General features: G+C 45.8%; 1 protein-coding gene across 4 annotated transcripts in view; it reads left to right on the forward strand.

The window, feature by feature from the left end:
* The first annotated feature begins 232 nt into the window (after positions 1–232).
* Positions 233–17302, forward strand: part of LOC119389446 (protein gooseberry) — an 81763-nt gene continuing 64693 nt past the window's right edge. For all 4 annotated transcript variants that reach the window (XM_037656705.2, XM_037656706.2, XM_037656709.2 and 1 more), the window contains exon 1: positions 233–870. In XM_037656705.2, coding sequence (XP_037512633.1) covers positions 795–870 — 76 coding nt within the window. In that variant the 5' untranslated portion in view covers positions 233–794. The remainder of the gene's footprint in view (positions 871–17302) is intronic.

The following is a 17302-nucleotide window of genomic DNA, read 5'->3' on the forward strand; positions in this document are numbered from 1 at the left end:
TCTCAGCCATGACGTTCGAAAATTTCCCTATCTGCCTCAACACGTCGAGCTACTCTCGCAAGGTACCGTCGTGGGCGGGAGTAGTACGCGTCATTCTAACGCGGCCGCAAGCCCCGCCCTCGAGCCGCCGAAGCACCGCCTTCGGCGCGACGCCAGCCTCTGTCCGTCCCCCTCTCAACGGGGGAGCGCAGCGCGGCAATCGCTCGGCAGGCAACCTCCATCAACCCACCTTAGTACTCCCTGCGCCTTCGGCTGTGCGCTACCGCGAGGGCCCGCTCCTCCATGCTGTGTTGTGCGTGCGCGTGATGGACGTGAGTGCCTCCGTGCAGTACAACGCTATCGCTGCAAACAAGCAGGTGTCGCCCTCGACCAGTTACTTCGCTTCCGGTTCGGCGAAGTTACGTCAGAAAAGTTCGACCAACGTGTTCCGTCAGGCATCTTAAAAGTTGACCGGCGATCAGTGCTCCTTGTGTCTGCTGGAAGGAAGCTACAAACTGGCCTTTAGCTGCGTTGCCGTCGCTTCAACACCGGGGTAAACCGAGGAACGCTGTGACGAATCGGTGGGCCGCGGCGTTCGAGCGGCAGTGTGAGTTGGTTAGCGTCTTGAAAAAGGAGCCGACGTGCCGCTCCCGGAGTTCGGCGTGGTGCCCTGCACGGGCAGCGGCGACGGTTCGGGACCGTCCGCGAGTGTTTCCGAAGGTACTACGCTGTGCGGCTACGGCACTGCCCTGGAGGCCAATTCATTCCCAGCACTCGGCGGACCAGAGTGGGCGTCGGGTGCGGGCCGCTGCTGGATGCAGGGCCACCACTCGGCGCCTAGCATGGCGCTCAGCACCATCAGACCGCTCCTCACGGGCTACCCCTTCCAGGGTGAGTGACTCATCGCCCTACGCGGCTGTTCTTGCACTTGTTGATAAGCTTTCCGCGCATCCGTGTTCTGAGGAGATCGCTTTCAGGGACGTATTCACTTTTTGCGAGAATTCACGGGAGACGCACCGGGCGCGCACGGTTGGCAGATTGCCAAGTCGTTGCGACTCGCGGCTGAACGTGTCCGGCGTTTTGTCTCGTATAAGTGACGGTGTCGCCGAAAATGGCCCCTGTCCTCGGATAGCAGACCTCAAATGCAACGTGCCCTTTCTAGAAACGGCTGCGGTTCTAACTGTGTAGCAAAATGAGGGTAATGTGACAGTGGCAACTGTTTTATTTTTGTATTATTGCCTTTACGAACCTTTGTAACAATAACCAATTAACATAAGAATGGTGGAAGGTAAACAGTGTTCATGATTTCCACGGTGTCTCAAGAGACGCACGGAGCCGTATAAGTGAGTATACAACGACGCGTTATGTGCAGTATATATAAGAGGAACCCCTTGATTACCACTAGACATGAAAGAAAATGCAGCACTCGGGGCATATAGAACACACATAGCACAGGACAAGCGCTATCCGGGTGAAGCAAGAGTGCTTCGCCCGGATAGCGTTATTTGTTGTTCTTCGTTAAACCTCGTGCTTGCATATATGTAGGAGATAAGTAAAAGTTTATCGCACTATTCACTTGCCTTGTGCATCTAGTTGGCTGTGTAGCTCCCGACATAGCACGTGACAACAAGCCTGCAAACGACTTCTTCATTTAGTAACGCGCTGCCAGGAATTGACGAAAGACGCAGGAAACCCTGTGTGTCTTTCGACTCAGCGCGTGACGAGATGCACCTGTCAAGTGCATTTGCGGTCACTGCATTGACACGTGCCTCCCCGAAGGACTTGGCAGTATCAAAAGGTCGGCAGAGTAAACGGGAAAACAGGAGTCGTCATTCATCTACGCATTGTAATAATCATGTGCGCACACGTGTCTTCCGACATGTTTTAGTTTGTCCGCAGTCTTGTCTGCGATTAGCAGCTGAACAGGTGAGGCCATCTGGCGGCGCTGAGATGAAAATTTTCAGTGCTGCCCATCAATGACTTTTCTTTTTCGCTAATACTCCGCGAGAACAAACAAATGTGCGTCTAAGTGTGGTTACATGAAGCGTCGCAAGATGTCGATACCATTCATAGTCCAGTATTCCGCGAACGTCAGCGTTCATAATGCAAACGCCAGCCAGCGTTCGTAATGTCGCTTCCACTCGGCAGCAGCCGGCACTCAATCACGCTCATAATGTTCGCGTTAACAACCACGCACCTCTTCTTGCTGCTTTTTTTCCGTGTTGTCTCTCAGTCCAATTTCGCTTTATTTCTACTTGAGGTAACGCCGCACTTATCGCTCAGGCAATGATGCGTTCCCAAGGGGACAGCCGCAGGTCACCATCACCTGCAGCATCAACTGGCACACACCTTTTAAGTATACGCTCACTTCCATGGATTCGCACTCACCGACACTCGCTCCAGTTCGTTTATACTCGCGTCAACTCGCACCTTTATAACGTCTCTCACTAATGATGTATATATCATCACAAGGCATCAGTGTCTACTCACTCAGCCAGGATTTCATTTCAGGACCACCTATATGTGTAAATATGTGCGTTTGTATGTCTTACCAACTGCAGAAATTTAGGGGAGGGCGGTTGGACACTGCTCCCCCTCTGGTTACGCCTGTGGTCAGCGTCAGTATTTAAATTCGGCTAAGGCGGACTGAAAGCCCTCCTTTTTCAGCGATTTTTCGATGTCCACTGACGTCAGCAAAATTTTCAATATACGCTCTCCCTCGTATACTCTATTTGATGATCTGTGCCAAACTATACGACTGCAAGTCATTTGATTTTCCACAAAATGAATTTTAAAGATTGGTAGCATCTTCTCGAATCATGTCTTTGAATTCGGGTCACCCTGTGCCCCTAACCGGCGGTCAAAAGCAAACTGCGATATCAGATAGTCGCTCATATTGCCGCTGTCATGTTCCGAAGACCTGGTATACAGCTCGATTCGTCGTCGAATGACATCGCCAGTTTGTTTCCTGGCGCCAGCACCACGTGTACTGTTGACATGATAGCTCGACGTCGTCGGACAGACTGCGCAAAGCAGCTGCCCGTTTTGATTTCGACACATTGTTTTTTTTTTGTTATTTAAAATTGTTGATGAGCATCTAAGCAAATTGAACCACCCCATATTTTTTACAGGACTGTCAATACTATTTGGAAAATGAGACATCATATAATATGGTTAAAAGACGACGGTGTTCCCCTTGAAAATCCTCGTCAAATTGGAATACGTTTGCTGAAAGCAATGAGATAACGTATGCGTTCCATATATGCATTCATTCTTCATCGCATGGGGAAGAGGGCAGCGCTCTCTCTCTCTCTCTCTCTCTCTCTTTGCCACGTGCAGAGAAACAAAGTGGAGGTGAAAGACAAAAGACATATGAAGATGCGTTTCTCTACCAGTAAACTTTCACAGTATGGATAGCTCCTTACAGCTGCCATCACTTCTACGCATAGCATGTTGGCCGTTGCGATCATCAGTGATAACTGAGCATGGCATCACCGTTAATCACTCGTTGCATTGTCGTGTTAGAAAAAGTACTCGCCAAAATATGATGAATGCGCAGTTTTATATACATGGCTTGCACGTGACGTCACAGACAGGTTCTCTGCGCTTGTTCACAAACATGGCGGCCACCATGACTTTTATCTCATTAGAGTGTCATTTCAGCGGGGGACACCCAGTCGTTCCCCCTCCACGCGCGTTCCTTTGTGCTCTCCCCGCTTTCTCCTGTTCGCCAGCTGCGCAAAGGAGGACTCAAATGATTGGAGGGGGCACCGGAACTAATCTGATGTCGCCGTTTCTTGCTTCGCGCGTTCGAGCAAGAGTTTACCCTGGGTCTCAACCAGTTTGTTCACAAAGACGGCGGCCACGGTGACGTCAATGCCAGCTATGTATACCGACATAGGCGTGCGCACAGGGGGGGGGGGGGGGGGCAGCCCCCCCTAATCACCTAAGAGGGGGGGGCGCGAAATCTGCCCCGTACATCGACCCTTCTAGTCACCTACGAGGGGGGGGGGGCGCAAAATCTGCCCCATACATTGATTTAGTAGGGTGGGGGGGGGCGCTGCGATGAACCTTTGCCCCCCCTTATGGGGAACCCTGCGCACGCATATGTATACCGACACACGAACGAAGACACAGCCAGCCTTCGATTGATTTGCATAAAGACGAAATGGAATGCCTGTAAACAATATTGGTGGTGCTGCCATTCATGAGCATGAATGTAGGGTGCCAGTGAGCATTCGCAAATGAGTTCTGACTTCTGAGAATGTGTATCGAACCACATGCAGTGGAACTTGGCACCTCGAGGGCTCAGCATTGCTGCACGTTGAAAGGGTACATACCGGCGCTATTCTAGCCGTAGACGAAGGAAACACAGCGCCGACCAAAAGTAAAAATATATTCTTAAAAAGACGTTTCGGCTCCCACACGGTCCCCGGCCAGGCGGGTTTCCGCCAAACTCTCGACTTCATATTCGGTGCACCATTCTGCCACCCCGCTTATCGGGACTTTAGACTCCCCACCCCTTCACTGCAGCAACGCGTCGTCGCCAGTCTATTTCGTTCTTTCTTCAATGTCGTGGTGGAGAGATGGGCTTTGTTCGCACGTTCCCTTCGCAATTCATCCACCTGGCGTGCTTTTCCCAGAACATTAAGCATTCCAGAAATTGTTGGAAGACGTTTTTTTTTTTTTTTTTTAACAGCGAAGCTGTTTAGCAAATCGTTCCTGTTTAGCAAGTCGATCGCAGAATTGAATTGAAAAACGTTTATTAAAAAAGAAGAGGGGTTTGAGAAGCAGGAAACTATCGGGTATGTGTCACTGTGCGGCGACCTGAGAACGAGTATAGAGAGAGAAAGATATAAGGAAAGAGAAAAATTCTTGCCGAAAAAATATTCTTCACGAGGCGGGATTCGAACCCGTGTACCGAGCACATGGCAGTAGACGACACCGAGTCAAGCTGTGCGGCTCTCGCATTTCCTGTCAACGCCATACGTAGCAATGGCGATTTGTGCGATATTTGACTGCCGCACGAGAAGTAAGTGTAAATCAAATAAAAAAAAAAGTCACAGTTTCGCCGCAAGGGCGAAGCAATGAATGCGATAGCAAGAAACTAATGCAATACGAAGTGAGGCTCGCCAATGGATACTCTCAGTTTGAACAATGCTCCTGTTGCAAAGGCGGCCGAAGCAGTGGTGTGGAGAGGCGGTCGGAGGCGCGTATACAAATGCACACAGCGGCGCTTCGTTGTGAGCAGTTTGAGCCGATTGTCGGCGAATAAAATGCGTTGATTGCTGCTTACTGGTAATATATACACTCATCATTGTGGGATCGATGCACGAAGATCATCCAACGTTCCAATTACTAGTGAGATAAGCGCAATCTGCAGATGAAAGGGATGCTCGCCCTGGATGACAGTCTGCGCTTACGCACTATAGTATATTGTTGTTTTCTCTGTACGTGTTTAGCTTGTGTTCTGTGTACTACGCACTGCAGTAGCACGACTGAACTACTTAAGTGTTTATTGTTCATTTGTATACCAGCCCATATTCCTGTGCAATGAGTTCAATAGCACTGTTCACGCGAATACGCATACGCAGGTAAGAGTTTAGCACAGAGCTTTCATCGATTGATGAAGTGACGCCACAAAGGTCCGGTTATTTTGTGGAATAAGTGTCTTTCTTTTTTCAAAATAATAATGTCCGCTGCCTTCCATCAATTTATAACAATTCCACACAAACATGTGAAAAAAAAAGGATGAGGTTTCGCGTGAAATTATACTACATAAATGTAAGGCACGCCGTCGGGCTAAGAACACGGGTGGTTCTGCATAAATTTCGCCCCAAGTTCAAATTGCGCGCGGCAACACCGTTTTATCACTGCCTTGTCATTCCATTGTCTGTCTTTTTTTAGGGACAGTTTGAGTACCGAAGTCTAAAACTTCACTCGATAGAAATATTTCGCTGTAGCGGGACCACGACCGTAAAATAAAAGGACATCTTAAGCGCAACTAAAGCTCATCATGAAATACAGTGCCGCAGTTATACACCTAACAATAACGCGAAAGTGTATGAGCCTCGTCTTTGTTTACCACGGAGTCGCTAAAGCGCTGCATTCACATACAATTTAATGCTCCTCATGTTTGGGACTATGCCAAGCGCACTTTAGGATGTGCTTGAACCAGAAAGCGGCACCAACACTGAAATGATTCTGGCGAACGAAGGGTACGACACCAATACACAACCCTCTCGAAAGTCGCACTCACTGATCTTATTATACAATGCGCATGCAGCCGAGCAAGCCTATTTGTTTTTGTACACAATGTTAGGTATACGTACGAGCAGTTAAAATCGCGCTAACATGACAGAACAAACCGCCGGCCCTTTGAGAATGTGCAGGACGTACGCGCACATGCAAACACGACGTGGCTAGCAGACGACGCAGGGAGCAATCCACACTCATCACGCTTCAGCAGTATAGCCGCAGGCGGCGACTCCGCTCGATCTCGCGGTCAATAGCGTGCTTCAAGTGTCGAGATGTGACACTTGATAGTTCGCGCTCGTCTTGTGTTTGATCGCTTAGCGGCGTCCCTTGAGCTCGAGTGACTTTCGTACGTTCCGTAACATGAGCGCGGACACCACGGTGAAAGCTCGAAACACCCCTCACCACGAGAAAACCGCGCGAGCACACTCTTAAAAAAAAGGGTGTCTGTACTGACTACCTTTGGGTGGTAATCGCCTCGCTACACATATGATGACCTTTTGGGGTGTCAAACGACTCCCTTCGTTCTTCAGACCAACGACTCCCTTCTTCACAATTTGGGGTGTCAAACGACTCCCTTCGTTCTTCAGACCAACGACTCCCTTCTTCACAAGCAGAGAGTCTACGTTACTCCCAACGCAGGAGTCTACGTGACTACCTTTTATTTCCCGCTAGTACCTCTAGGTAGTCAGGGTGACCCCTTTGCCATGGTAACGCTGACCCCCACTGGAGCGTTCCTTTGACTCCGTTGTCCTTAAGGACAGTGGTGTACATGACTCCCCTGGCAAGAGTCAGTGTGACCACTTCGTGGTACTCAATGAGACACTCTGCAACAAATAATGCGTTTATTTTTCTTCTTGGTCGATATTGATGAAACTTGCTGAGTTTAGGTTTACTTATGTGGCGATTTCAAATATGCAATTATCTGGAAGAAAACGCAGTTTTTACACATAAAAATTTCATGTGTCTTGATGAGCAAGCCTTTCCAAACTTGGAGTTACAAAGTAAATCGACATATCGCTATAGTTAGGGGATAAAAACTGTATGCAATAGTTTTAAAGGAGTTTACTGCGCTGTTTTGGCATAATGTTCATGAACCCACTAGCCCACATACGAACTCGCGTTTTAAACCCATTTGAGTTAAAAGTTACGTAATATTGAACTCTCGTGAGCGAATCACCAGCTAGACATACACTTACTGGTCAATGTTCAGCATACTATGACTATTGTTAAGTGGGTTTAGGACATGCATTCTGGTTATATTGCATACAGTTCCCATTTCATATTATTGTGATATGCTTACTTTGTAACTCGTGCAGGCCTAACATGGCACATGAAATGTTTGATATACTTAACACGACATATAATAGTAGAAAAATATTTGCATTTTCAAAGTCAGCGTACAAATACACATAAACTAAACAAGTTTTATAGAGATTGATCAAGAATTTCAAAAGAACTTCAAATCAGAGCGAACACCATTAGGGTTTTTATCTGACAATCGATGAAAGTTGGTGCCGCTACCTCTTGTTACTCAACAAGGCACTTCCACCGGGTTTACTCAAACAGGAACACTGTGGTGGATGCATGACAGCCGCAACAAGTTTTTGTAGCAACTTTACAGTGCTGCACTCGATTCCTCTGGGGGAAATAAAATACTACTCAAAGTTTATATAGATGAGTCTCAGAACAATTTCCGCTCGCGTAAAAACAAAAAATGTTGATTCTAGAAGAAAGTAAGCCATGCAACACGGAAACAGAAGAGATGCGGACAGCTCAAACGCTAGCGTTTGGTTTGTCTGTGTCTTCTCTTTCACGTCTGCATGCCTTCATCCTATAAACAAACTGAAATTTCTGCGATTCGTAAAATTATTCTTTGAATCGGTTTTAAACACTTCATGCCATTTCATACATGTTCACATTGTAATGACAACCTACTGTTTTATCAGTAAGCACCTAAACTATAGGCACAGCATCCTGCGAATAATGCGTAGTCCTTAGCCACGTCACCACAATTGTTAAGCATTTTATATATATATATATCTGTGTGTGTGTGTGTTTGACATTTTTGAGCGCGCAAAAGAACAGGGACGAAAAACGACGCGGACACAGCGCTGACTTCCAACATATGCTTTATTTTCTACAGTGGTACATATATATATATATAGACAACAAAAAGCAACGCACGCAGGTGCATTGTACAGGAAGGCTTCATGTAAAACCACAAATAAATATGCATGATAAGCAATCAAACAACCTGATACCGGATTTTTTTCTTCTTTAAGAGATCAAGCGGTCATTCCTGACTACCACTATCGTCTAGTCACCCTGTGGGCCTTGCTTAGAAAGTCTAGTTCTTTTTGGATAGGTCAATTGAAGGTGCACTAATGCACATGTCTCCCAAACTTGCAATCTTCGCCGCTTCAATTATCTCGCGTGTTGTTTGTGCCTGGCTCCTTCCTGTCGCAGTGCACTGCGAATACATGTGATCGCACCCACACTTCCTGCAGTGGAAAGCCACATACATGTCCCACACCTCCAGTTCGCACGTTATTTGCGTGCTCACGCAGCCTGTCATTGGCACACCGTCTCGTCTGCCCTATGTATTTCTTGCCACAGGACAGCAGTAACTCATAAACGATGTTGTTCTCACATTTAACAAAGCTTTCTTTGTGCTTTTTTTGGCACCTGGGTTTTTCAGAACCACTGTAGGAGGCCTTGCACAGATTATAAAGCTTGTTTGGTGCTGAAAGGACGACTCTTACGTTGGCGTTGTTTCCTATCTTTTTCAGCCTATGTGAGACATCGTGAAGGTACGGTATGACGGTGCATTTCTGCTTGACAGGCTCCGTTTCTGGTGAAGCCTGCTCCTCACCCTCGCGAGCATGTTTGACAGTCTTGAGAAGACCCTCCGCCACAGATGTGACGACATACTGAGGAAACCCCGCCTTTTTCAGGCAGTCAGCTTGCGCCTGGAAACTACACGAACACTTGTGAGGACATGAGCGGCGAAGCGCATTCATTAGGGTTAATTTTGCAATACCCCTTTTAACTAGCTTGGAGTGGCCCGAAGAAAACGGCAGAAGCGGCTTATTGGCCCTAGGCTCGTACGACCAGCAGACCTGGTCTCGCTCGAAGAACATTCGTAAGTCAAGAAAACGCAAGGCGTTGTTTTGCGGCATTTCATGCGTGACTGCGAGCGGTTGCAGGAAACGCGTGAACAGATCAAGTACGTTTGAAGAATCATTGCCAAATTCGCCTGGACTTGATTCTAGAAAGACAACGTAGTCTACATATCTAAACACCTTCTTTACATTTGTGCCTGTTACTAGAAACTAGAAACAGAGCTAACAGGCACAAATGTAAAGAAGGTGTTTAGATATGTAGACGACTACGTTGTCTTTCTAGAATCAAGTCCAGGCGAATTTGGCAATGATTCTTCAAACGTACTTGATCTGTTCACGCGTTTCCTGCAACCGCTCGCAGTCACGCATGAAATGCCGCAAAACAACGCCTTGCGTTTTCTTGACTTACGAATGTTCTTCGAGCGAGACCAGGTCTGCTGGTCGTACGAGCCTAGGGCCAATAAGCCGCTTCTGCCGTTTTCTTCGGGCCACTCCAAGCTAGTTAAAAGGGGTATTGCAAAATTAACCCTAATGAATGCGCTTCGCCGCTCATGTCCTCACAAGTGTTCGTGTAGTTTCCAGGCGCAAGCTGACTGCCTGAAAAAGGCGGGGTTTCCTCAGTATGTCGTCACACCTGTGGCGGAGGGTCTTCTCAAGACTGTCAAACATGCTCGCGAGGGTGAGGAGCAGGCTTCACCAGAAACGGAGCCTGTCAAGCAGAAATGCGCTGTCATACCGTACCTTCACGATGTCTCACATAGGCTGTAAAAGATAGGAAACAACGCCAACGTAAGAGTCGTCCTTTCAGCACCAAACAAGCTTTATAATCTGTGCAAGGCCTCCTACAGTGGTTCTGAAAAAACCCAGGTGCCAAAAAAAGCACAAAGAAAGCTTTGTTAAATGTGAGAACAACATCGTTTATGAGTTACTGCTGTCCTGTGGCAAGAAATACATAGGGCAGACGGGACGGTGTGCCAATGACAGGCTGCGTGAGCACGCAAATAACGTGCGAACTGGAGGTGTGGGACATGTGGCTTTCCACTGTAGGAAGTGTGGGTGCGATCACATGTATTCGCAGTGCACTGCGACAGGAAGGAGCCAGGCACAAACAACACGCGAGATAATCGAAGCGGCGAAGATTGCAAGTTTGCGAGACATGTGCATTAGTGCACCTTCAATTGACCTATCCAAAAAGAACTAGACTTTCTAAGCAAGGCCCACAGGGTGACTAGACGATAGTGGTAGTCAGGAATGACCGCTTGATCTCTTAAAGAAGAAAAAAATCCGGTATCAGGTTGTTTGATTGCTTATCATGCATACTTATTTGTGGTTTTACATGAAGCCTTCCTGTACAATGCGCCTGCGTGCGTTGCTTTTTGTTGTCTATATATATATGTACCACTGTAGAAAATAAAGCATATGTTGGAAGTCTGCGCTGTGTCTGCATCGTTTTTCGTCCCTGTTCTTTTGCGCGCTCAAAAAGTCAAACATGAATTACCAACTTCCCGATGCCTACGCTCTCTCAATATATGTGTGTGTGTGTGTGTGTGTGTGTGTGTGTGTGTGTGTGTGTGTGTGTGTGTGTGTGTGTGTGTGTGTGTGTGTGTGTGTGTGTGTGTGTGTGTGTGTGTGTGTGTGTGTGTGTGTGTGTGTGTGTGTGTGTCATTCCATGCCAAGTGTCCCAGACGTGGCGCTCGCACATCACAGATTTTGCTGATAAAATTTGTGCCTTTTTCCTGTGCCACATGGAGTATTGTGGGAAAACACTTTTGGTCGAAAAAAATTTTGACAATCATGGCACCCCCTCGAAATTCGCTTCTATTTATTAAACTGTACCTAATAGAAAAATGTGTATAAAATCTATTTTTGTGTGTTGAGCTACGAAACCGCGCTTGCGCTATCACAGAGGTTCTGTTTAGTTGTCCCATTCATTATTTCCGATTTTTTTTGTGTTTCACTACCAGCTACGTAGCTTCAAAAACTACAAAAATCTTCAATGTTCGTGAATTTTTCTTGAGCTATTTGCAACTCACCCTAACCAATATTAATCATAGCCTGATTTCCAGGAAAGTGTATTTTAGTACAGAAATGTTTAGGGGTAAAATAGACTTCAAATCTTTCCGAAAAAATTGTGATATTTGAGAAAATGTACGATTTGTCACATGTTTGACCGTATTTTTCATACTGATGCGGTCAAAGTAAAAATCCTCGTCATGTGGCGTTTGATAGAAGACTTCATCGTTAAGTAACGAAGAAAGTCTAATCAAATCATTTTTTTTGTTTTAAGGAAGAAAATAATTTTTGAATTTGGCCCTCCGATCGCGCAGTGCATTTCATTTTGCTGCCACTTCGCCGCAAAGCACGTGGTCGCCCTTACAGCTGACACTCGTCACAGGCAGCGGCCAGATGCGAGATGTATGTCAGCGGCTTGTGAGTGGTAGAAAGTCTTGTCGCGCTGTCAGGGCGACGAGTAATGAATTTGCGTTACAATGAGCATTTGCTAGGCGGGCCCAATGGGAAATATGGACGCCCGAGAGCAGCATGTGGAGTCGTTGGCACAATGTCCTAGAGGGACGTCTGCACAACTAGCATACACATACTGAAAGAAATAATGCACACTGTACACACTTCTTTCTCAGGGTATACATGTTGTACAGACGGCCTCTAGCACAATGTGCCAACGACGCCATAGGCTGCTCTCGGGCGTCCATACTTCCCATTGGGCCCGCCAAGCAAGCTCACATTGTAACGCGAATTCATTACTCGTCGCCCTGACATCAACGTGACAAGACTTTCGACCACTCACGAGCCACTGACATACATCTCGCATCTGGCCGTTGCCTGTGACGAGTGTCAGCTGCAAGGGCTACCACGTGCTTTGCGGCGAAGTGGCAACAAAATGAAATGCACTGTGCGTTCGGAGGGCCAAACTCAAAAATTATTTTCTTCCTTAAAAGAAAAAAATGATTTGATAAGACTTTTTTCATTACTTAACGATGAAGTCTTTTATCAAACGCCGCATGACGAGGATTTTTACTTTGACCGCATCAGTATGAAAAATATGGTCAAACATGCAACAAATCGTACATTTTCTCTAATTTCACAATTTTTTTTCGGAAAGATCTGAAGTCTATTTTACCCCTAAACATTTCTGTACTAAAATACACTTTCCTGGAAATCAGGCTATTATTAATATTGGTTAGGGTGAGTTCCAGATAGCTCAAGAAAAATTCACGAACTTTGAAGATTTTTGTAGTTTTTGAAGCTACGTAGCTGGTAGTGAAACATAAAAATTCGGAAATAATGAATGGGACAACTAAACAGAACCTCTGCGATAGCGCAAGCGCAGTTTAGAAGCTCAACACACAAAAGTAGATTTTATACACATTTTTCTATTAGGTACAGTTTAATAAATAGAAGCGAAATTCGAGGGGGTGCCAGGACCGTCAAAAATTTTTTCGGGCAAGAATGTTTTGCCACAATACTCCATGTGGCACAGGAAAAAGGCACAAATTTTATCAGCAAAAGCTGCGATGTGCGAGCGCCACGTCTGGGACACTTGGCATGGAATGACCCTTAAATATAAGAGCTACAGAAAGATCACGAAGGTCCTGATACTGTAGGAAGGCATTTGACACACGACGTACGTTTTAGCACTATGCTAATGCTAAAACGTACGTCGTGTGTCAAGTACCTTATATATATAAGGTATGATATATATAAATATATATATTTAGCGGTGGTATGGAGAGTTCTGTACAGAACTGAAATACAGAAACACCGTCCAGAAATACAGCGAGACACATTACTGTCAGAATGAGTGAGATATGAAAAGCAATAGTTTCGCTAACATCGTTCATTACTGTCAAATGCGGCAATATACTAGACCTGGCATAAACATTAGCATAGCCAGCAGTCAGTTTTTATGAATAGGAATCAATGTCCAGCCATCAAGCACTTCTCTGCGACATCCATTACATATTTTATGTGGCATACAGCGCGAAACATGCAACATGTGTAGTTCTCATGTAGTACAGGATTCTCATGTAGTCATCTGAGATACAGGACCCCAATAGGTGACACAGCTTGCGTGCATGAGCTTGGCAGTGTCGTGTTCCCAGACCATGTCAGGGTCAGGTGGCATTCTGGCGAAAAGGACAGCAGGTTGCACTGATTCGAGACCACTCACGGCCAGACCTTAAGCGTGGCTATTCCGAATTCTTGGACACGTCTTGACTACCTCGAGACACGAAGTTTCCAAGGAGACTTCCTGGTCAAATGCAGCTGTAGAGCTTCAATGTGCAGTCTTGAAGCAACCTGAAATAGTCAAGTGCACAAAAATAAACACATGATGACAGACAGATCGATCACCTTTTAATCTGACAAGGGCAGCGCTCACACACCAGATTCCATGAAGTGTCATGGCAATGAACAAAACCAGGGATACTCATTAACTTTGCTGTACTTTGAGGGTCTGTTACTCCCTTAGCCAGCTGCAACTGTTTCCGCTGCATGACCTCCGTACAATTAGAAGGATGTTTTTTTAGAGAACGCATATTTTTATCAAAATTGTATAATAGTCACGCTCAAGCTGTTTTCGCGCACACACTCTATGTCAAGAAGGAAATAGTTTGCTGCAACTAAAATGGCAATGAAGAGATTAATTAACAAAAACTCATTAATTAACTTTTAATTCCTGACCTGGAGGTAGTTGTTTATATTAGAAAGTTGTATCGCGTGCCAATTTATGGTATACACATTTTTTTAATCGCGAAGGTTACACGTAATTCGTGATATTCATCCTTGAATTTCAAGGACGAAATCGAAACTGATAGCGCCTGACGTGCAGGAAACGTCGCTTCTCTGTTACGTAAGCTCGGAGCTACACGTGAAAAGAAGGTGATGATAGTTTAATGAAGGTGGGCTGAAGCAGAATGTGATCAGGAAAATCTGCAAGCATTCAGAAATACACAAGTAAACAGCTTATTATTTGGGTGCGATGTGTGGTACTTATCTGTAAACATAGAAAGAAAAGGTTGATATTACTGCCGTTTCGGATGCGCGCATCTCGAAAGAAACAAATGAGCACCAAACGCCACATGCAAAGGTAAGGCGATCCGCTGACGCAAGGTAGATGACTTGCCAGTTTTCACGAAAAGGTACGACCACGACGCGCCTTCATTCAAATTTCGTCACTCCCTTGTCGCGGGCAGCTCCGGTCTGACGTAACAGAAAAACCGCGTTTTCTGTGTGCCGGACACGATCAGTTTTGATTTAGCCCTTAAAATTTCACAATAAATATCTCGAGTTACGTAAAACTTTCATGATTTCTGAAAAATGGGTATACCATAAAGCGGCACGCACTACAAATTTCTAATATAAACAACTGCCCTCAAGTCAATAAATAAAAATTAGTTAACGGGTTTTTGTTAATTAGTCCCGTCAACGCATTTTTTGTTGCGGCAGAATATTTCCGCCTCGAACTAGAGTACTACTGGAGCGTGACTGTCATAGAGTTTTTTTATAAAAGATATGTACTGTCTGAAAAAAAATCACCCTGTATAGCATGGCAGCAGTATTTTAATAATAATAATAATTGTTGGGGTTTGACGTCCCAAAACCACGATAAGATTATGAGAGACGCCGTAGTGGAGGGCTTCGGAAGTTTCGACCACCTGGAGTTCTTTAACGTGCAACTAAATCTAAGCACACGGGTCTAAACCATTTTCGCCTCCATCGAAAATGCGGCCGCGGCGGCCAGGATTCGATCCCGCAACCTGCGGGTCAGCAGTAGAGCACCATAACCACTAGACTAGCAGTATTTTAACAAAGACCTGTAGGTCGCGGGATCGAGTCCCGGCCTCGGCGGCTGCATTTTCGTTGGAGGCGAAAATGTTTGAGGCCCATGTACTTAGATTTAGCTGCACGTTAAAGAACCCCAGGTAGTCGAAATTTCCAGAGCCCTCTACTACGGCGTCTCTCAATCATATCGTGGTTTTGGGATGTTAAACGCCAAATGTTATTATTAGTTTAACGAAGAAAACGGCAAAATGTGTATACAGCTACACGAAATATGGCGAATGTACGACAAGACTAGGCTTGCCTTCACTGCCTTCTTTCTGTCGCATCATTGTGAGCGTGCCCTTCTAGTGCCTGGCTTCAGAACAGCTGCACGAAGGTGCAGCTATTCTAAAGGCCTAATGTGCCATTTTTTCTTCAGATCTATATCAACAGGCAAAGGTCTCGTTTTTCCGTTTGTCTGGAAGGACAACCCAGCAGCCAGCGTTGACCAGTATAGAGGGTTGGGAGCAAACTCGGGCAAACTGTGCAGCACAAACATCACCTCAAACCTCAAACAATCGAGGTGATGAGAAGCGGTCAAACAAAAAGGAACAGTGCTGAAGTGACTTATATACATATTAAAAACAACAGCTGATTATGGCACGAAATTGGGACAATTAAGGTGCATTGTAAAAGAATGTCAAATGAGGTACCCTGCTGTAAAAAGTGCTAAATATTCATTGCAGACTATGGCAAATAGAATTCAAATAGGATACAGCGCGTGTTTCGAGGTATAATGACGAAGCAATAATTGCTAGAGATTTATGAGCGAAAAGCACAATGCGATTAAGCGGTGCTACATAGTGGGAGATCACGGATTAATTTCAACTACGTGGAGTTCTTCAACGTGCACAAATCAGAGGGCATGGGAGTTTCTGTATCTCGCCCCCTTCTAAATGCAGCTGCTGGGGTCAGGAATAGAACCCGCGTCCTTGGGCTTCGCAGCGTAACGCTTCCAAGTCCATTGTAAGGGATTTTTGTCCACTGCCCACAACATCACTGTAGACTGTATCTTTGTGTTGAAAATAATAACGAACTGAACCACGGCTGGTATAACAAAGGCATCCAATATCCACGAAACACAGCGTTTGAGCAGTATGTTTACTGCCATTATTACTAGCCGGTGTTGTGTTTACTATTAGGTACTAGCACCACACCACATTAGACAAAGCAAGTATCACAGGAGGATGAGGTTATGCTCGTATGCAGTTTGTGGACAAAAAAAAAAAAAAAAACTACAACTTTGAAGTGAACTCACATTTACCTTTGTTGCACGATAATTTTTAGCATCATAAGATCAAGTCACCACTGTTTCAATTAAATGAAACCGTGCTACAAAAGCTATTGCATCAAAGATTTATAGCAGTTACGCACGCAGGCACGCACGCACGGACGCGCGCGCGCGCGCGCGCACACACACACACACACACACACACACACACACACACACACACACACACACACACACACACACACACACACACACACACACACACACACACACACACACACACACACACACACACACACACACACACACACAAACAAGCAAGCAAGCAAACACGGCGAGAAGTTCGAATATGCAGCGAATAAATACGTATTAAACGTGTTTCAACGTCTGGGTAGCAAAGGAAAGAAACACTAAATTCTAGAGTTTCACGAGCCAAAATCATGATCTGGATATCAGGCATGTTCGGGCCGGGTGCATTAGATTGATTTTGATCAGCTGATCTTACTTACCCTTCAAATATATATCGGTGCAACGTTGCTCTACGTGTCACCACACTCGACTTGCAACCGAGATTTCAACTCGCAATTTCATGTTTTTCTGGCATGTATGGAATAAGGAAACACGATATTGGCGCGCACCACTCCGTTTTACCCGCTACTGGATAGTCCAGCGCGGTTTTCGTCGTTGCCAAGCCATTGAAACACGATAGCAAATCCGTGCAACTGGAACATCAGAAAGACAAGTGGCAAAGCTACGTGTGAAGCGAATAAAAGAGTTGTAGGCAGAAGCCGGCAGAACTCACCTGAAATCTATAACGACCGTAGGAGCGTCGTCCACAGGCTTCGTCTGTCGATGCCACTGGGATCCGTCA

Source organism: Rhipicephalus sanguineus, chromosome 4 (genome assembly GCF_013339695.2).
Source record: "Rhipicephalus sanguineus isolate Rsan-2018 chromosome 4, BIME_Rsan_1.4, whole genome shotgun sequence".
NCBI lineage: Eukaryota > Metazoa > Arthropoda > Arachnida > Ixodida > Ixodidae > Rhipicephalus > Rhipicephalus sanguineus.